Raw genomic sequence first — 21,045 nt, 5'->3', positions numbered from 1 at the left:
TAATCAATGATTGCCCATACATTTAAATATCTCTTTAGAGTATATAAAGCAGTATAGCATGAAACTCTTAGAAAAACCTAGCAAATCTGAACTCATTTCCTCTTCTCCTTGTGCATACCTGCCAAAAGAGAAGGAAAAGAAAGAATAATTGGGAAAATTACTCAGTAGTTGAAATAACAATAGACCATTCACTGTGTCCAAGCACCTCACCAGAATCAAGGTACTCAGTGGTGAGAAACATAGACCTTCTGTTTAGAGCTTTTTTTTTTTTTTTTTTTTGACAGAGTCTTACTCTGTTGCCCAGGCTGGAGTACAGTGGCGCGATCTCCGCTCACTGTAACCTCCGCCTCCCGGGTTCAAGCGATTCTCCTGCCTCAGCCTGCTGAGTAGCTGGGATTACAGGCGTGCACCACCACACCCGGCTAATTTTTGTATTTTTGGTAGAGATGGGCTTTCACCATATTGGCCAGGCTGGTCTCGAACTCCTGACCTCAGGTGATCCGCCCGCCTCGGCCTCCCAAAGTGCTGGGATTACAGGCATGAGCCACCACACTCAGCCAGAGCTATTCTTTTTCACCACTGTCAGCACATAAAACGTTTGCCTCACACTGCCCCACACATACTGACATGGTAGGCATTCTGATCCCACCCACTTTCCTCTTGGTGATAATTCTCATTTAAGAAATACTTCCAATATTCTGAGACACTCTGGTTTAAGAAAAAGTGACACAACACAGCATGATGTATGTGGGTGTATTATTTAGGGCCCAGCCTAGAATCAGAAAATATTGGGTCTGAATCCCACCTGAGCCAATAGTAAGGTCTGTGACACTGGGCAAATTATTTAGCTCTGTAAGAGTCAAGGGTTTTTTTGTTTGTTTGTCTTTAATTTTTTTTCGTTTTTTATTTTATTTCATTTTATTGACATTGGGCTGAGATGAGAACTAAATGGAAAAAATGATGTAAAATGTCTAGCTCAGTGCCTGACTTATCATAAGCCCTAGAAAGCTTTCATGAGAATATTATATAACATATGGAATCTACATACTGTATGCAATCTATACTATATTATGTATATTTAGTGTGTATTGCATATAACATAATCCATAGTGTATGCTGTATCATATATACCATATAATGTATATAAAAATATGTATAAGATTCATAAAATTTAGTATATATCAATAGCTATTATTTTTATTAACATAAACAGTCATTAGCCCCTCCAGACAAATCAGAAATGATGGTATTAAAGCTCAAGTTGGACTGCAAAAGATTTTTAAGAAACAAACTAGAGGCTTACTAAAGAATTTACCAGGGAAGGATTTGCCAACACTCGGGGCAAAAATGACTGAGACTCGTGACTGAAAAGCAGGGCGAGGAAACAGAATGTCCCTCCGCTCCTCCCTGGCTGGTGGTAGTTTTGTATTGGATCAGGTTGAAAGGATTCGAGCCACTTTAAAACAATCAACAAAAATCTCCAACTTCCCTTCCTGAATTAGCAAAGCGAGTTCTACTCTTGCCGGCCGCGATAACTCTAGAAATTGTGTATGTTTGTCACTGGACCTGCCTAGGACGCACCTTGGGGGAGGGGAGTAGTATTGGGGGCGGTGGTTTCAAGCTCTGTGTGCCCCTCCTTTGCACAAGGTAGTCGTTGTACAAGCACAGAGGCGGGCGGTGGACATAGGGAGGTGGCCCAGCCTGAATTCAAGCATCGTTGGTGCAAGCCACGCCCTCAAGGCGCATTTCCTAACTTCCTAAAGAAGTAACAACAGCAACTAATTTTTATTGACTGTTGACTATGGACCAGGCTTCGTTGTTGCCGCTTTACGTGCATTAATTCATTTAATCTGCAAAACAATCAAACATGAAACAGCAGGAAGGAAATTCTACAAACTCCCCTTCTTGCTCAAGTTAAGAAAGTCTCCTCTTTTGGTGCATTTCAGTAAGACTCAAATCCTCCCCACCCTGGGAGGCGCAGAAAGCCAAACTTCCTCCCCCCAAAAAAAGGAAAAAAAAAACAAACACTTCAGTCCAGGCTGGGGGGATCTGGCTCCCCGGGAGGCGTGCGGGCTCCCCGGGCCCCTGGCAGACGCTGGCAGCTTTTCTGGGCCCGCACTCGGGACCTCGCCAGCCCGGCATCGCGATTATGCAAGCGCCGGGCAGCATCCACGGCCGCCGCGGCAGGCTCCTGCCCGCCGGGGGAGGGCGGGGAGGTGCGTTCGGCGCACACCCGGTGAACTCCGGGCTTCGCATGCCTTCCTGGGGGTTATCTCCGGGGTGGAGTCTGCCACCCCACCCCACCTCCCGCGCCCAGAGAACAGAGCCCCGGTCACCCGAGGCCCGGACGTCCTCGCTCACCTCGCTGACTCCATCCTCCTTCCACCCCCCTCCCCTGGGTCCCGCGTCCCTCGGAGCCTGGCCAGCCGGGGGCCACTCCGCCCTCCTCTGCGTGCTCATTGGCCACCCAGGGCATGCTCTGTCTCCATAAATGCATGGTCCCTGGGCATAGGAACATGGAGAGGGACAGGAGGAAACGCGGCGCCAGCAGCATCTCATCTACCCTCCTTGACACCTCCTCCCCGTGGCTCCAGTCAGACCCTGGAGGTCAGCCTTGCGGACCAACAGGAGGACTCCCAGCTTTCCCTTTTCAAGAGGTCCCCAGACACCGGCCGCCCTCTTCCAGCCCCTGCGGCCGGCGCAAGGAGGCACCAACGCTCTCAGGCTGTCGCGTGGTGCAGCGTCGAGCATCCTCGCCGAGGTCCTTTCTGCTGCCTGTCCCGCCTCACCCCGCTCCATCACACCAGCTGGCCCTCTTTGCTTCCCTTTCCCAGAATCGTTAAGCCCCGACCCCCACCAGCGCCTCGTACCAACCTCGCCCCACCCCGTCCCCCTGCTTTCCTGCGCTCCGGTATTCCCCGCTGCCATGAGCTCCCCCATCAGCAAGAACCGCTCGCTTGCCGCCTTCCTGAAGCAGCTGCGCAGTCCGAGACAGCCCCCGAGACCGGTGACATCTACGGCGTACACGTCCCCTCAGCCGCGAGAGGTGCCAGTCTGCCCGCTGACAGCTGGTGGCGAGACTCAGAACGCAGCCGCCCTGCCGGGCCCCACCAGCTGGCCACTGCTGGGCAGCCTGCTGCAGATTCTCTGGAAAGGGGGGCTCAAGAAACAGCACGACACCCTGGTAAACACCTTTTCGCACCCCTGACTCTCTTTCTCCTCCCTCTTCCGCCCTCCCAGTGGCGCTCCAAACCCTCCCCGACGTGCGCGCCTGGGGCGCACGGTGCGCTTCGGCGTCTGGGCAGCTAGGGTCCCCGGTCCCCGAGGAGGAAGGAGGCGGGAGGAGGGAAAGCGCTTCGGGCACGGCGGAGGATGCGCGCTGACACCGCGTTGTGCCCCGCCCGCTGCAGGTGGAGTACCACAAAAAGTACGGCAAGATTTTCCGCATGAAGTTGGGTTCCTTTGAGTCGGTGCACCTGGGCTCGCCATGCCTGCTGGAAGCACTGTACCGCACCGAGAGCGCGTACCCGCAGCGGCTGGAGATCAAACCGTGGAAGGCCTATCGCGACTACCGCAAAGAAGGCTACGGGCTGCTGATCCTGTGAGTCCAATCCGAGGGACCTGGGCATGCGGCCAGACCTGATGAGCTTGACGGCGCCTGGAAATTGTGAAGAGGCGGAGTTAGAGTTCCCTGGGGTTGGAAGCTTCTTATGTAGGGCGGATACCAAAGCCCCTCTCCCGTGCCATTGCAACCCTGAGCTCTTGCACAGATTAGAGTCGGTCCATGGAAAAGCTGTGCTGTGCACCAGGCACCTGCGTTCTCTCTGGCAACAGGGCAGGGCCACACCCTCCCATCAAAGAAACGCCAAAACAGGGTTGTACAAACTGTGGTGTTCAGACTCTTGGGCAGGATGTGGTTCTGAAGTCAGCGTACCAGGCAAACATCTTATACAAACAAAATTATCCCTTAAAACTCCCTGAAACACCTTGTAAGCTCAAAAGCCAAGAGTTAGCCTCTTTTGCTTTTTACAGTGACATTTTCTGCAGAGGATTGGGGGACATGCCTTATTTCTACTTGTAAATGTGGAATAAGGAGGGATATCAAAGTTGTGTTTTAGGTCGATAAATGCTACGATGGGATGTGATTCTTCTGCTTTTTAGTTGTTAGCATTTAACAAGTTAGCACCTTTATTTACCCCCGAACTGTCATGCCTAATAGTTATATTTTCCAGGATATAATGACTGGAATTAAAAACCCTATTAATGCACGGTGCATCACAGGCTGTGTGGTCTGCTATGGGGCAGGTGCATACAAGTGCACGATCGCAAAAGGCTTTTTATTACTCCAGTGACTCTCTGGCTGTATGTTATTATTTGGAGGCGATGGCAAAATTCTAAATCTGAGATATTTTGTAAATATGAAGCCCACACCAATGAGTTAAAAGAAGACAAGATTCTTCCCTCAAACAGATCTGAGTTGCTGGTGATGGGGTGTTCACATGCCCCCTTTTACCGCTAGGAATTGGCCCCAGGCCTCCCAGCCCCACTCCCTGCAAGGACACCTCAAAATCTCTGAACCCAAATTATCTGGACTTCAACTTTCTGGTGCAATCCTTGACTAGGAGGAAAGGTGCTTTTTTCATCCTATTGTCAAACTATTGTCAAAAGATGATCACTATTTTATCCCAAATATTCTGATGCTAATATTCTCTGGCTATTTCTTGGCACGATTCTCAGTGTTTGATTTTATGGTTCCTGAAGTTGCAGCTGGAGGTATTTCTGCATCTCCCTTCTTTTCTCTTCAGTGTGCTCTAAATGTATTCCTGCTTCTCTCACAGGGAAGGGGAAGACTGGCAGCGGGTCCGGAGTGCCTTTCAAAAGAAACTAATGAAACCAGTGGAAGTGATGAAGCTGGACAACAAAATCAATGAGGTTTGTAGGCTGGGGCCAGCTTTCCTGGGGCTCGTGGGGACATAGGGATATTGGTGGAGCTTCAAGTCACAGCTACAAAGTACAAAGGAAAAAAGAATGCAATTCGGGTGTTTCAAAGTGGGGGTCTTCTCTTTCTCTCCATTCCTTCCTACAACCTCCTCCCCACCAAACCCTTATTTCTCCCTCCTCCACCCTCTTTTAAAGTCATGTCACAATGAGGGAGCAATGGAGAGCATGGACTTTGGTATTCTACAGCCTTGGATTTGAACCCCAGCTTTCCACTCCCTGGCTATGAGACCTGGCTATACCATTTACCTTCCCTAAGCCTCAGTTTTCCCATCTACAAAATGGGAGTAACAGTACCCACCCCCACGGGTTTGCTGTGAGAATTAAATGAGATAACCTCGTAAAGTTCTTAAGTAGTGATATTTGAGCTGGGTTTTGCAGGAGGAGTCTGAAAGCAGAGAAGGTGGGGGAAGGCATTAAGGCAGACAGAGTAGCCTTCTGAAAACAGGGAGGCATGAAATGACATGGTGTGTTCAGAGAATCAGTCATTTAGTGTAGCTGATGTGAGGCTTTCTCTGAAATGATACTGGATAGGTCTTAACAATATTTTTGTATTATACTGAAGTATTTGGACATTATCCCTTAGCCAGCATGGAGTCAAAGGGAGTTTTAAGCATAAAGTAATCTCTTTTTACTTCTGTTCACTTTGGATGTTTATTTTGAACTGGACGTGTCCCCAGATGGGATCATATAGGTGAAGGATTGCAAACTCAGAAGCTTCCAGGGGCCACATGACTAATATAAAATAATGAGGCAGACCCAGTAAAAATTTCAGGAAACATGATAGTGCATGCCCCTACTAGGAGGGACAGCAGCCCCAGTTCCAGCAAACGAATGCCATGTCGGAATGCAGACCTCGTGTCACCAAGTCTCATAATTATTATTTACATTTTTAAACTAGTAGTGGTAAATCCATATGTTCATATGAAACCTCTTGTTTTTTTGTTTTTTTTTATCTTTTTTTATTATACTTTAAGTTTTAGGGTACATGTGCACAATGTGCAAGTTAGTTACATACGTATACATGTGCCATGTTGGTGTGCTGCACCCATTAACACGTCATTTAGCATTAGGTACATCTGCTAATGCTATCCCTCCCCCCTTCCCCCACCCCACAACAGTCCCCAGAGTGTGATGTTCCCCTTCCTGTGTCCATGTGTTCTCATTGTTCAATTCCCACCTATGAGTGAGAACATGCGGTGTTTGGTTTTCTGTCCTTGCGATAGTTTACTGAAAATGATGATTTCCAATTTCATCCATGTCCCTACAAAGGACATGAACTCATCATTTTTTATGGCTGCATAGTATTCCATGGTGTATATGTGCCATATTTTCTTGAAACCTCTTGTTTTTTTAATGGTAACAAATTCAAAGAACTTTTAAATGCACTACGTGGGCAAATTAAACATGCAAACTAAATCCACACATGTGGACTTTACGGTCACACCAGCTCATAGCAGGGTCCAGGATGGCAGCTTATCAGCTCTGTGTGCATAAGTGAGTGACTTGGCCTCTTTAAGCCTCAGCTTTCTCATCTATTATGTGGGAAATGAGTAATGACAGTACCTACTACTACTTGGTTGTCAGAGGATCAACCAATACACTTCGTACAGTGTTTGGTACCATATGGACCTCATTAAATGTGAGGAATTAGTTATTGAAAACTCTGGTTTATGAAACTGGCATCCAAAGGTCTTATGTGACTTTCCCAAGGTCATAGACTACTTAGGGAAGGAGCTGTGTCCAGAATTGGTAGATCTTCTGGTTCCAAGTTCAACATGCTTAACATAACCACCAACCAATAAAGAGACGTTTGCTTGCCCAGATGTGGAAGGGCACACCTCAGGATAGCTGCTGCATCACAATCCTTGAGATGCTGGGCCAACAGGGACAGTTAGCTGATTCCTTTATGGTTTATTCCCCCATTCTGATTAGAAAAAAAAAAGTTTTCCTTTTCTTAAATTGCCAGAATTATTTTTAGATCAAAAGCTGAAACTTAAGCTTCAGGGTGGCTTCAGGAAAAGCTCAGGAAATAACCCAGGACAAGGTCATTAGAGGATGAGGTGGGTTCCCAGGGAGAATATATAATTAGTGTGACTTCAGGATGAATAACATTATGGCCAGTGAATATGCGATGTAGCAAGACCTGAAGTTAGCTCAGTGAGTTTTAAGTTTTGTTTTCCTTCAACGGCTTTAAAATGTGTCTTTTGTGGTTGTTTTCTTGGAAGGTCTTGGCTGATTTTATGGGCAGAATAGATGAGCTCTGTGATGAAAGAGGCCACATTGAAGACTTGTACAGCGAACTGAACAAATGGTCGTTTGAAAGTAAGTTGTCATCACAGTCTTGCTCATTGACTTTGCAGGTGATTTTGCAGATAAAACATGGCTCTTCTAACAACTCTTTTGTAAACAGGCATTATTGCTGCCTAGGGAAAGGCCAGAGCAACCCTTTTAATGCTTCTTTTAGGTGCTTAAGTTATGCTTTGAACTATGGATTGTCAATGAGTCATACAACAAACATTTGTTGAACACTTGCTGTGTGTCTGGCACTGTGCTAGTTACTAGGGATATGACAATCAATGAAACGCATAACCCCCCTGCCCTTGGGGAGCTTATATGCTAGACAAGGTGATAATCAACAAGTAAACACGTTTTAAAATAAACTCTTCCAAAGAGTAAAGGAAAAGAGAAAGGGAGTTAAGAAAGAACATGAAAGGCAGGCACGGTGGCTCATGCCTGTAATCCCAGGACTTTGGGAGGCTGAGGTGGGCAGATCGCTTGAGGACAGCCCAGGAATCTGAGACCAGCTTGGGCAACACAGCAAAACCTTGTCTCTACAAAAAATACAAAAATTAGTCAGGGTTGGTGGCACATGCCAGTAGTCCCAACTACTTGGGAGGCTGAGGTGGGACGATTGCTTGACCCCGGGATGTTGAAGCTGAAGTGAGCCATGATTGCACCACTGCATTGCAGTCTGGGTGACAGTGTGAGACCCCGTCTCAAGAAAGAAAGAGAGACAGAGAAAGAAAGGAAGAAGGAAGGACGGAAGGAAGGAAGGAAGGAAGGAAGGAAAAGGAAAAGAGAAAGGAAAGAAAAAAGAAAAGAAAGAGAGAAAGAAATAACGTGAAAGAATGAAAGAGGGGCAAGTCCTTTTTAGTAAGGAGACATTTGAGGTAAGTCCTAAAGGAAGGGAAGGAGCAAATCATGAGGGTACCTGTGGAGGATTGTTCCAGGCAGCAGAGACAGGAAGTGCAAATGCCAGGAGGTGGAAGCATGAGCGCCATGTTTGAGGAACTTCAAGTTGCTGGTGTGAGTGGATCACGATGAACAAGCCGGGAGGAAGGGGAGCCTGTCAAAGGAGACGAGGTCAAAAAGAAGGCAGGTGTCCAACAGGGCACAGCTCATAGGTCCTGGCAAGACTTTACCCCTCATCTGACTCAGATGGGGCAAGTAAGGGAGGGAGGACATGACTGCTTTCTTCAAAGATTACTCTGGAAATAAAGGGCAAAGCTCACTGCCCATGGGGGTGCAGGAGGAGAGCAGGCAGCTGTGATCAGGTGGGAGAGAGCCTGGCTGAGGACATTCCGGGCTGTGGGAGAATCTGAGAGGGCCACCTAAGCCCGACACGGCCAGGGGTCGCTTCACAGAGATGGTGCCCCTCAGCTAAGACCTGATGGTTGAGTAGGAGTTCACCAGGTGAAAAGGGAGGAAGGAGAGTGTCCCTGCAGAAGAAGTGCAGAATGACAAGCATATCCTGTAACAGGCTGGGAGAGGGCCGGCAGCCAGCTCATGGGAGGCTGTATGGGCGGGAGTTTGAATTTGAGCCTGTAAGTAACTGGGAGCTGTGGGAGTGTATTCAGCAGCAGTGTGATATGGGCAGATTTGCTGGGAGGATCACTGTGGCTGCTGATGGGAAGGATAGAAGGAAAAACTATAACACTTCCATAAATTCAAGGTCAGAAATATTGCCATAAATAGATAAATATGAAAATAATTAACTTTTTTTATTACTTATTTGAGACAGACTCTCACTCTGCCCCCAGGCTGGAGTGCAGTGGCGTGATCTCAGCTCACTGCAACCTCCGCCTCCTGGGTTCAAGCGATTCTCCTGCCTCAGCCTCCTGAGCAGCTGGGACTACAGGTGCACACCACCATGCCTGGCTGATTTTTTGTATTTTTTAGTACAGATGGGGTTTCACCATGTTGGCCAGGCTGGTCTCGAACTGCTGACCTCAGGAGATCCACTTACCTTGGCCTCCCAAAGTGCTGGGATTACAGGCGTGAGATACCATGCCTGGCTAACTTTTGTGTTTTTTAGTAGAGATGGGGTTTTGCCACCGGTTGGTCTCAAACTCCTGACCTCAGATGATGCTCCTGCCTCGACCTCTGAGAGTGCTGGGATTACAGGCATGAGCCATTGTGCCCAGCAGAGTAACTAATTATTTTTAAAGTTCATGTACCATCCAGAGCTATCTCACATATTCCCAGTGGTGTACCTGCCAACCACTGTGGAACACAAATACGGGGAAACCTTGAAAGGTTGGGAAGAAATGAGTAGAGTTTGGAAAACATGGATGTAGTTGGAAAAGCTGTGAGCGGGTGCTGACTAAGCTAATTGACTCTCACTCCTCAGATTTATGATTTTAGGGCAGTTGTTTACCTTTTTAATGCTAGTTTCCTACTTTATAAGTCAAGAGCCAATTATCCACCACTAAAAAGGTGGTTGCAGTAATCCTGTATAATTTTTTTTTTCCAGACTGTGTCACCCAGGCTAGGGTGCAGTGGCCAGTGGTACGATCTCGGCCCACTGCAACCTCGGCCTCCTGGGCCCAAGAGATCCTCTCACCTCAGCCTCCAGAGAAGCTGGAACTACAGGCACATGTAGCCATGCCTGGATAATTTTTTTATTTTTATTTTTTTGTAGAGACAGGGTTTTGCCATGTTGCCCAGGCTGTTCTCGAACTCCTGGGCTCAAGCAGTCTGCCTGCCCGAGCCTCCTAAAGTGTTGGGATTACAGGTGTGAACCACCATGCTCAGCCCTGTGTCCTTTTTTTAAAAAAAGGTTACAAGAGATAATTTTTAGGACAGTGGGGAACATTTTAAAATGGGACACAGTAGATTTTTTATGGAATGGTCGCTAAGGTTCTTAGGGATGTTAATGACATTGTGGTTATGTAGGAGAATGCTTTATTCTTAGGACATTACTGCTAAAGTATTTAACGATGAAGTGTCCTGAGAGCTCAAAATTATTTTCAGATGGTTCAGCACACACAGCCATGCATACATACACACAAAAAGAAAGAAATGGCAGCAAGATGTTGATGAGTTCAGGGGATACAGGTATTCATTTTACCATTCCTTCAACTTTTCTGTAGGTAAAAATTTTGAAATGAAGAGTTGAGATTTTATTTTTTAAAAAAGTTCCTTCTAAATAAAATGATGACATGGAAGAAAAAAAACCCTATATGAAGTGCTAGCCCAGTACCTGGCACATAATGGGTGTTTAGAACATAATTATTCCCTTCCCTTCTCTTCCTCTGGTGAATGGCTTCCAATTCATTATGTCAGGCGATAGAATCCAATAAGTAACTCTAAAAACACAGCTGAGTGAGAGGCATAGCGCAGATCTGACCCTGCAGCACCTTTGCTAGGGCCCCTGGATCTCCTGTGTGACTTACATGACTCAGGACAGTGGATCTCTGATCATGACATTCTAAGGTGATGAGTCACTGGACCCGGAGATAATTTCTAGAAAAAGAAAGTGATTGTGTCCCCTTTCTCTCAGACTCTGCTTTTCCTCAATATTCTTGGACTGTTGCCTTTTATCAGAAAATCCCACACTTTTAAGAGGCATAGAATTGAGTCTTTAATAACCAGCTAAACATAGACTCCAGCATTGCTGTTTGTGTAAAGTGATGATTATTTTAAATGATAGGTATCTGCCTCGTGTTGTATGAGAAGAGATTTGGGCTTCTCCAGAAGAATGCAGGGGATGAAGCTGTGAACTTCATCGTGGCCATCAAAACAGTAAGCAGCCTCTTGAAGAGAGCAGTTCTCTTGATTGATGTTTTTACAGATCCATTTTTACAGAACTTCACAGCGTTTCCCAAAAAATGGCATACACACATCTTTTATTTCAATAGTTAAGTGTTCATTTTAATGTGCATTATATATTTTAGTATATTTATGTGCATATATGCGGCTGTCTCCAACCTTTTTGGCACCAGGGACCAGTTTCATAGAAGACAATTTTTCCATGGACAAGGCAGGGTGGTGGGGCAGAGGAGGGAGGAAAATTTAAGTGCATTACATTTACTGTGCACTTTATTTCTATTATTATTATATACTCACCATAATGTAGAATCAGTGGGAACCCTGAGCTTGTTTTTGTGCAACAAGAAGGTCCCATCTGGGGGTGATGGGAGACACTGACAGATCATCAGGCATTAGATTCTCATAAGAAGTGTGGAACCTAGGTCCCTCGCATAGGCAATTCACAGTAAGGTTCGCACTCCTGTAAGAATCTAATGCAGCCATTGATCTGACAGGAGGCAGAGCTCAGGTGGTAACACCTGCTGGCCCATTGATCACCTCCTGCTGCGCGGCCCAGTTCCTAACAAGCCACTGACCAGTACTGGTTCATGGCCTGGGGGTTGGGGACCCCTGCATATATGCACGTAACATAAAGAAGCACATTAAGTCCATTATTTACTTGTTTAGGCAAGGTTAAAATAGCTATTTTCATTAAAGATCAGTTGATTAAAAATACTTTTTAAAAACAGCCCAAAATTTTTCAGATTTTACCTTTTTGAATAGTTTGGGTGGTGTGTAGATAGGATAAATGCTGTGAAATTGGTTTAGAGATCACTGAAGTTTGGAAATTATTAGAAATTGAAGTGAATATGAAAGTTATGGTTTTTCCACTTTTTTTTTTTTTACCATTAGGTCATAAGATTACAATTTTTATCAAACACATCTAGTGGAAAATCATCCCCCACATTACCTTCAATATTGAAAGGAGGTGGAGGTGGGGTACGAGCATTGCTCCCAGGACCAGTGCAGAGAGAGCCGGGGGTGTCCTTGTAATTCCAGCCTTTTAAAAAGTGCAGGGTGCTGCGGTTTAGAATGTTCCTCTTCCAGAACGAACATTGTCTTTGAGAGAAGGAGAATTCAGAATAAAAAGGCATTTGCATTTCTCTCAGATGATGAGCACGTTTGGGAGAATGATGGTCACTCCAGTCGAGCTGCACAAGAGCCTCAACACCAAGGTCTGGCAGGACCACACTCTGGCCTGGGACACCATTTTCAAATCAGGTAAAGGGCCGCCCTTCACATCCAGCCAGAACCAGCCCAGCACCCCTGTGTCTGGAGCTTCAGAGAGAAGGTCTGGAGTGATCTCCTGAGCCTCATCACCACGTTTAGGTTTTGCAAACACAGGTGTTTTGGGGATTGCCCCGGCATACACAAATTCTAAGTAACAAGCTTTCTGTAGTCTTCTTTGGGAATTAAGAGTGGTTAAAAGTAAAATCTGGCCAGGCGCAGTGGCTCACCCCTGTAATCCCAGCACTTTGGGTGGCCCAGGCGAGCAGATCACTTGAGGCCAGGAATTCGAGATCAGCCCAGTCAACATGGTGAAACCCAGTCTCTACTACAAATACAAAAATTAGCTGGGCGTGGTGGTGGGCACCTGTAATCCCAGCTACTCAGGAGGCTGAGGCAGGAGAATTGCTTGAACCTGGGAGGCGGAGGTTGCAGTGAGCCAAGACTGAGCCACTGTACTCCATCTTGGGAGGCAGAGTGAGACTCCATCTCAAAATAAAAAAGTTAAATTTATAGAGTCTGGGACCCCTGAGTTCAAGTTCAGCTCTGTCACTGGTTGTGGTGGCTTGGCCAAATGTGCAATCACTTTTTCATCCTCATTTGCCTTGTCTGTAAACTGGACTAATAATTAATAATAGTAATAAGAGAACCTACCTTAATGTAACTGTTTCTGGGTCTACTACAGATTATAGTTAACATAAAAACCTGGCATATCACAGTATCTCAGCAGACTAGAGCTATTTCTGCTACATGATGAAAGGGAATATTTGATGCTAGGCATGTTCACTTATACATTTATTTAATCCTCACAACATACCTATAAGGTAGGTCCTTTTATTAGCCCTGAGATGGGTACCTGAGACACATAGAAGTTCGCAAACGTTCCCAAGATTGCATGCTAGGTGATGGCAAAGCCAAGGTTTGAAGCCAGACAGAGAGCTTCCAGGACTCGAACTCTAACTGCTGTGCCATATGTGATCAACATTATTATTACCACATAATGAGCCTGGTGGTTGTTTGCTTAATAGTGAGGGAGGTACACGCCTAGATTTTATGTTATAAATATTAGAAATTTTTACCATTATTGTCAACATGGATGGGCACTCTACTTGTGCGTATGTATGTGGGGTATGTGTGCTTAGTAATATCTGGGTCCAAGTTGGATTCTGAAAGTGAACCCAAATCCTACCTTCTTTTACACTTTTTCCTCCCAAGATCTAAACTCTTACTACTCAAAACTATGGCCTGCAGCCCAGTGGCATCAGCATCACCTAGAAGCTTATTAGAAACGCAGAGTTCCAGGCCTACCCAAGCCCTGATTCAGGTTCTGCATTTTGAGAAGATGCCTAGGTGATTCCTATCCACATTAAAGTTTGAGAAGCCTTGCTCATGTGGGTATTGAAAAATCCTTGCCAACTTGACAAGAAGGCAATAATATAATTAGTGTGTGTAACAAATTGCCAGTGTTCCTGAAAAGACTATTTAGATATTGCAAGAAGGAGTTTGGACTGAGGTTTTCTTTTGTGATTTTCCTCATCCTAATTTTCAACTGACTTCCTCTCTTTCTTCTCTGCTCTAATAGTCAAATCTTGTATCGACAACCGGTTAGAGAAGTATTCTCAGCAGTCTAGTGCAGATTTCCTTTGTGACATTTATCACCAGAATCGGCTTTCAAAGAAAGAATTGTATGCTGCTGTCACAGAGCTCCAGCTGGCTGCAGTGGAAACGGTAAGGGTGGGCTGGATTTGAGTTTGCTAAATGAACATTCTGTACAATTTTTAGATGACAGATTTTAAATAGTAATTCGTCTCATTCATTTCACTGGGATTCACTAGCACCAACTCCACAAAAATGAAAAGTCTCATACTAGATGCCACGGTGCCTCCGTGCACGGCCTTTTGTGCTTAAACACTGGGTAGGAGGTGACTTCGTGTGCCCCAGTGACAAAAAGCCAGAGTAGGATGTGATGAGCGCCGTGATGTCCATGCAAACTGCTACGGGAGTTCAGGAGCAGTAAAGTTCCCTGCCCTGGCAAGATACAGAATCCAGATTTTTCAAAATTGGAAGTATCTTGTTCGGTTGCACATGTTACCCCAAAGTGCCTAATTGTGGCTGTTACTTATTGTAAAAAAAAAAAAAAAAAAAAAAAAAGGCATACTCTCTTTCAAGCCAATAATATTTTTATCTGCTTAGAATTGTAAACAAAGTCCCAAAGAGTCTGGGACAAGTGGATTTTAACTGAAGCAAAACAGCTCATTGTAAAGACCAAAATTCTGTGTCTGATGCAGCTGATACTCCCTAGGAGATAGTAGATACCAAGTGAGACCAACCCCAAACAAATCCTGCCACAGGCATTCAGGTAGGTTTAATTGACTTGGATACTAGTTCAAGCTGTGATGGGAGTGACGCACGCTAATCTCCTCCTAAGTCCAACATTTCATGTACCTTAAAGTCTCTAAGCAAAATGTAAAGCAGTTGTTTATTTTCCATGTGCTTCCCCTTCTGTGCTGTTTCTTGCCTGAAGTAAAGGTAGGGTTTTCTCTATCAGGAGATAACGAGGTTCTCATTTCTCCTCATGCTCCACAAGGCTGTTGAAAGTGGGAATCCATCCTCGCTCACTTTCCTATTGAACTACTTACCCTGGGTGGCTCCTTCCAGCGATCAAAGTAAAATGTCACCCATTATTCTTTTATTTTCTCAACTGGAACATGACCTCTCTGAGGGCAATGGCTTAGGGTTGTCCACTGCCATTTCCAGGACATAGAACACTACTTGGCATCTAGTAGTGGCTAATAGATACTTGTTGAATAAATGAAGGAATTCAGGAACTATTGAGTGCCTACTGTATGTCTGGAACTGTTCCACGTTCTTGAGAGACCACCATGAACCAGAGACAACGGTTCCCACTCTCATGGAACTTGTATGCAAGTGGGGAAGACAGATAGTAGCCCTGTAAACAAACAAATGTGGTCACTTTAGATAGTGGTATGGATTGTGGAGGATGCCATCAGGATGGTGTAATATAGAGAGATGGAGATGATTAAAGGGGCACCCTCTCTGAGAAAACAGTACTGGAGCTGACTCTGGAATAATGAGAAGAGCCAGCCACAAAAAGACCTGGTGGAAGAGCACTGCAGGTAGGGGAAATGGCCCATGCAAAGGTCCTGGGGCAGAAAGAGGAATGGAGCTAGAGAACTAGCAAATGTGGTCAGAGGTGAGACTGGAGAATTGGATGGGCCATGTTAGCCAGAGCCTTGTGAGCCCAGCCTGGGTAAGGCATTAGATTTGATTGCACCTGTGATGGGAAGCTCTTGCAGCATTTTAAGCAAGGGAATCACCTGATCATTTATGTTTTGAAAAGTGGGCTCTGGCTGGTAGATGGAGAATGGACTTAGCCAAGAGAGTGGGTGCAGCAGGCCAGTCAATGAGCTCGGTCTGTTCCACGGAGGTCAATCAAGGATAGTTTGTGCCCCTGAGGTTTTCCAGGCCACTTCCCCTCGAATCAGCTGCTGCAGCTTAGCCCCTGCAGTTTTCCCTACAGGCTCAGACTGTCTTACGTGGCTTTGTCAAAAGCTACAGTCATCTGCCTTTTGGAAACTCTATTTGGTACTTGCGGTGAGGGACTCACTGATATGGTTAAATCTGTTTCTTTTTTGGTCCTGGCTATTCTGAAAGTCACATTTGGAAAATCAGAGCCATTTGAAAGTGTATCTAATTTGATGGCTACACCCTCTTCCTGTTTTGTAAATTAGACTCTTATAATAATGGCATCTACAGTTTATTTGCAGCCGAGGCTGCCAGTCCGCTGACATGAAGAAGCCCGCCTTGGAGGCATCTTCTTCCAAAAATAATAAATAACCATCGTCTCTGAATGGTCTTGCACTTGGTGCTCATTTGTGTGAGTGGCACATGGCACTTAGCAACAGCGTCTTCATGTCTGCGGAGGTGGACACAATGATCATTTTCAGGGAATATTTGGCTTAAATTAGCGAAGTACGGCCTAAAAAATAAATACATATGACTACCAGTGGTGAATATTATGTAGCTTAAAGCTACACTGGCTGTTTCTACCAATATTTTTTCTCTAGTCATTGCCTGTGCAGAGAAAATAAAAGATGCCACTTAAAAGGGTGTGGGCCTTTGTCAGAAACTGTAGCTGGAGTACTCAACTCAATTTTTGAATTTCTTATTTTTGGTGTTGGCACCCTCGTATGAGGGCTGTTTACATGTGGTTGAAACCCTGAGTGTAGGTAGTGCCTGTTTATTTTTGTGCTAACTTTTTAGAGTGTGGCCAAAGGAACTTTTAAATTTCAGAAATGCCATTTATTGTCCATTTCCACTATAACATTCTCTTAAAGCCTCTCATTAGCAACACCCTGAGGATCACCATCCCTCTCTATTTACTCCATTTTTATATCAATGTTTTTTATATCAAGCAACTTTTAATTAAATGTTTATTTTGAGATCATTGTAGATTCACATTCAGTTCCAAGAAAAAATAGAGAGGAATCCCTTGCATCCATTAGCCAGTTTTCCGCTAATAGTAACCTCCTGTCTAATGAGAAAACGTTGTCACAATCTGAAAATTGGCATTGATTTAACCCACTAGTATTCTCATTTCACCAATTTTACATGTACTCATTTGTGTTCGAACAATTATTGCGTCAAACTGTATTTTAGGTCAGGCACAGTGGCTTACGCCTGTAATCCCAGCAATTTGGGAGGCCAAGGCAGGCAGATCACCTGAGGTCAAGAGTCCAAGACCAGCCTGGCCAACATGGTGAAACCCCATCTCTACTAAAAATACAAAAATTAGCCAGGCATGGTGGTGGACGCCTGTAGTCCCAGCTACTCAGAAGGCTGAGGCAGGAGAATCGCTTGAACCCAGGAGGTGGAGGTTGCAGTGAGCCGAGATAGTGCCACTGCACTCCAGTCCGGGCGACAGAGTGAGACTCCATCTCAAAAAAAAAAAAAAAAAAAAAAAAAAAAAAAAAAGCTGTATTTAAATGTTCTAAAGCAGCTGATTAAAGGATTATACTTTGATTCCCTCAGTAAATAATTTAAAATATATCCTTAATTGATGTGTTTTATGAAATGTCTGCTTTTTTATATATTGGATTTGTCTAAAGGCATAGCTATAAGGACACGTGAAAGAGCTTCGCTGATACATTTGCAGAATAAGGTGGTGGGCATCACCTTTTTTTCAGCTAATAGTGGTTTAATGCAGTTATTTATAAAAACTCAAGTTTATGTCCATTTGGCTTGCAGACAGCAAACAGTCTAATGTGGATTCTCTACAATTTATCCCGTAATCCCCAAGTGCAACAAAAACTTCTTAAGGAAATTCAAAGTGTATTACCTGAGAATCAGGTGCCACGGGCAGAAGATTTGAGGAATATGCCGTATTTAAAAGCCTGTCTGAAAGAATCTATGAGGTAAGAGCATATCTCTGAGCCAATATAAATGTGTTAGAACACTGTTCTCGTAAACACAAAACAAGTGGTCCCCTACTCATGGGCAGCTTCCCATAGCTAACTAGAAACAATTATCACACTGCAAAAAAATCTTTGGAGCCATATTTCTTTTCTGGCACTCATTTCCTAAATCATTTGGGCAAATTCTATTAAATCTTGGAAAGTCAGTGCCCTCCCCTTTAATTCAATAATCTTGCTACTCCAATGAACGATGTAAGCACTAATTAAGATAGGGGCATGACTGAAGGTTATGAGATGGAAGCTCACAAAAGAGCTATATTATTATATAATAGGACATAGAGAAAGCTTTGCTTTTGAGCCTCTGGTATAAAACATTTTTTGGAAATTCTTTTTACATCCTTTTGGGAAAACAAAACTCACAACATTTTAGGATTAGAAGGATACTGTCAACTTTGTGAAGAGTAGATTGGAGAAACATAGAACAAACATCACGCTTCAAGGGCTAGCATGGAAACATACACATTTTAGTCTGGAGTGAATGGAGAAAACCAACGTTAACAGCTTACTAAACAGCCTTGCACTGGGGTTTTAACTAACTCGAGAAGATGAGAGGAACAAGAGATACAATTATTGAGAAGAAAAAAACAACTTCTTTAGGAAGATCTGTGATCGTGCTGCCTCTTTGAGTATGCACTTGGGCAGCATTTATTTAATCCAATCTGCATTCCCATTGACACTTCAGAGAGACCTTAGACTGTGCTCACCTTTACATCTTTGATTTTATCTTTTCAGGCTTACGCCGAGTGTACCATTTACAACTCGGACTCTTGACAAGGCAACAGTTCTGGGTGAATATGCTTTACCCAAAGGAGTAAGTAGAATTTGTATATTCTACACCTTACAAAACCTTGGAAGATACGCTTTGCAAATATTCATCAGATCTCCCTAGACTTTGTACTGGAAAATATTCATTTTGGGAATACAGAGATGGTAGTGAATAGTTGACATGTTGCATAGTATAGAATTAGAATTAATGGCTATGGAGACAGAGACCTGGATTCAGTTTCACCTTTATCTGTGTTGCCTTGAGTGAGTTACATAATCTCTGTGAGCCTCAACTTCATCTGTAAAAGGGGTTTAATAACAGAATCTGCCACACAGGGTTGTTGTGAGTGCGGTGCACAAATTTTAAAGCCCTTTACCTGTTTATTACCTGGCACATTTTAAGCACTCCATGCATGTTGGCAATAATCATTATTATAAATTTGTGGATTTGGCTTTTGATTTGTAAGGTGACAACTTTTGTAAATTTTGCCATTCAAAGGTCTCTTCTGGTTATTTTAAATACTATGTGTTTCTGCATGTTTTTAGACAGTGCTGATGCTAAATACCCAGGTGTTGGGATCCAGTGAAGACAATTTTGAAGATTCAAGTCAGTTTAGACCTGAACGTTGGCTTCAGGAGAAGGGAAAAATTAATCCTTTTGCGCATCTTCCATTTGGCATTGGAAAAAGAATGTGCATTGGTCGCCGATTAGCAGAGCTTCAACTGCATTTGGCTCTTTGTTGGGTAAAACCTTTACCGGTTTCTGCAATTATGTTCTGTGCTATTTCACAAGGCAGAAGAAGAGAGGGGTAATTCTGTTTCTGTGTGCATGTGCATTACAGATTGTCTGCAAATATGACATCCAGGCCACAGACAATGAGCCTGTTGAGATGCTACACTCAGGCACCCTGGTGCCCAGCCGGGAGCTCCCCATCGCGTTTTGCCAGCGATAAGATGCCTCAGGTGAGCATCTAGGCGGTTCATTATCCTCTGCAAGGTAGTGAGAATGAGGGATGAGCTACGCTGGGAAGTCAGCCAGACTGGGGTTTGAATCCCAGCTCACCTCTAACTTGCTGGGTGACCTTGAGCAGTTCCCTAAACTCTCAGCTTCCTTTTTTTTTTTTAATTTTTTCATTTGTAAAATGCTGACCCAAAGAGAGTGTATCACAAAAATTTAATATGAATACCAAATACTTATTCCTGAGCCTGGCATCAATTAAATGTTCAGTAAATGCTAGCAGCTGTTCATGGTTTTTGCATGTGAATAGTAAGGGTTGGCAAACTTTTTCTGTAAAGGGCCGGTTGGCAAATATTTTAGGTTTTGTGGATCATACAGTCTTTGTCACATCCTCTTAATACTACCTTGGAGCATGAAAGCAGCCACAGACAATTTGTAAACTAATGAGTGAGCTGATGTCCTAGCTTTCTATTGCCGCCACCGCAAATTACTAAAATTTAGTGAGTTACAAGACACACATCTATTATCTTACAGTTCTATAGATCAGAAGTCTGATGAGGCTCTTCCAGGCTAAAATTATAGTGTTGTCGGGGCTCTTTCTGGAGGCTCTAGAGGAGGATCTATTCTCTTGCTAGTTTGGGTTGTTGGCAGAATTTAGTTCTTCGTGGTTACAGGACTGAAGTCTTTATTTTTTTGCTGCTGTCAGCTGAAGGCTATACTCAACTTTGAGAGATTTCCCATATTCCTTGGCTCATGAAACCTTCCCCATCTGAAAGCCAGAACAATGGTCGGTTGAGTCTCTCTCACGCTTTGAATCTCTCTTTCTTCTTACATTGCTTCTGTCTGACAAGATATTATCCAGGATCATGTCTCCCATCTCAAAGTTCATAAATTTAATTTCATCTGGAAAGCCCTTTTTTTCATATAAGGTAGTATATTCATGTGTTCCAGGGATTAGGGCATTCACATTTTAAGAGGACTGTTATTCTGCCTACAAAGGCTGTGTTCTGATAAATTTTATAAAAAACAAGCGGTGGACTGTATTTAGCCCTAGGGTCTAGGTTTGTGTTATGGAACCACATGTACTATAAATGTATATATTTATCAGCCTGTATTGAACACAGTAGAATATTTTTTCTGCAGTATGCCATTCAATACTTTTTCTGACAATAGAGGAATTCTCATGTTCCCTCCACAACTTTTGCCATATCCATATACCAACCAGCTGCTATTTATTTCAATACTACTGAGTTATTTCCTTTAAATTAACATAAGCCTAATAGTATATGTTGGCCTTGTCCTGAGTAATAATTTCCTTAATGAAATTAAGAGTTAGTAAGTCTAGTTATGTTCTCCTAATAGGAATTAAAATGAATTCAAAACTATTGAAGTGATCAAAAATTCACCTAAGAAAGCTCTAATTTTTTTTTTTTTTTTTTTTTTTTGAGTTGGAGTCTCACACTGTCACCTGGGCTGGAGTGCAATGGTGCAATCTCGGCTCACTGCAAC

At 44.0% G+C, this 21,045-nt stretch overlaps 1 protein-coding gene across 1 annotated transcript; it reads left to right on the top strand.

The window, feature by feature from the left end:
- Positions 1-2,516: 2,516 nt before the first annotated feature.
- LOC100457433 (1,25-dihydroxyvitamin D(3) 24-hydroxylase, mitochondrial) lies at positions 2,517-19,541 on the top strand. Its single transcript, XM_002830437.4, has 11 exons — positions 2,517-3,184; positions 3,411-3,601; positions 4,839-4,932; positions 7,227-7,323; positions 10,934-11,025; positions 12,201-12,312; positions 13,901-14,046; positions 17,587-17,753; positions 18,546-18,624; positions 19,125-19,322; positions 19,421-19,541. Exons 1-11 carry the CDS (start codon positions 2,927-2,929, stop codon positions 19,529-19,531), a joined length of 1,545 nt encoding a protein of 514 aa, XP_002830483.2. The 5' UTR covers positions 2,517-2,926; the 3' UTR covers positions 19,532-19,541.
- The last annotated feature ends 1,504 nt before the right edge of the window (positions 19,542-21,045 follow it).

Source organism: Pongo abelii, chromosome 21 (genome assembly GCF_028885655.2).
Source record: "Pongo abelii isolate AG06213 chromosome 21, NHGRI_mPonAbe1-v2.0_pri, whole genome shotgun sequence".
Classification (NCBI taxonomy): Eukaryota; Metazoa; Chordata; class Mammalia; order Primates; family Hominidae; genus Pongo; species Pongo abelii.
The sequence above is the reverse complement of the archived record's forward strand: the minus strand, read 5'-3'. Positions and strand labels throughout refer to the sequence as shown.

Excerpts from the sequence above, each read along its gene's own strand:
- LOC100457433 (XM_002830437.4), top strand. The coding sequence starts at position 2,927 with ATGAGCTCCCCCATCAGCAAGAACCGCTCGCTTGCCGCCTTCCTGAAG. Across the intron at positions 3,185-3,410 it reads AGAAACAGCACGACACCCTG|GTGGAGTACCACAAAAAGTA; the intron begins GTAAACACCTTT and ends CGCCCGCTGCAG. Across the intron at positions 18,625-19,124 it reads AATATGCTTTACCCAAAGGA|ACAGTGCTGATGCTAAATAC; the intron begins GTAAGTAGAATT and ends GCATGTTTTTAG.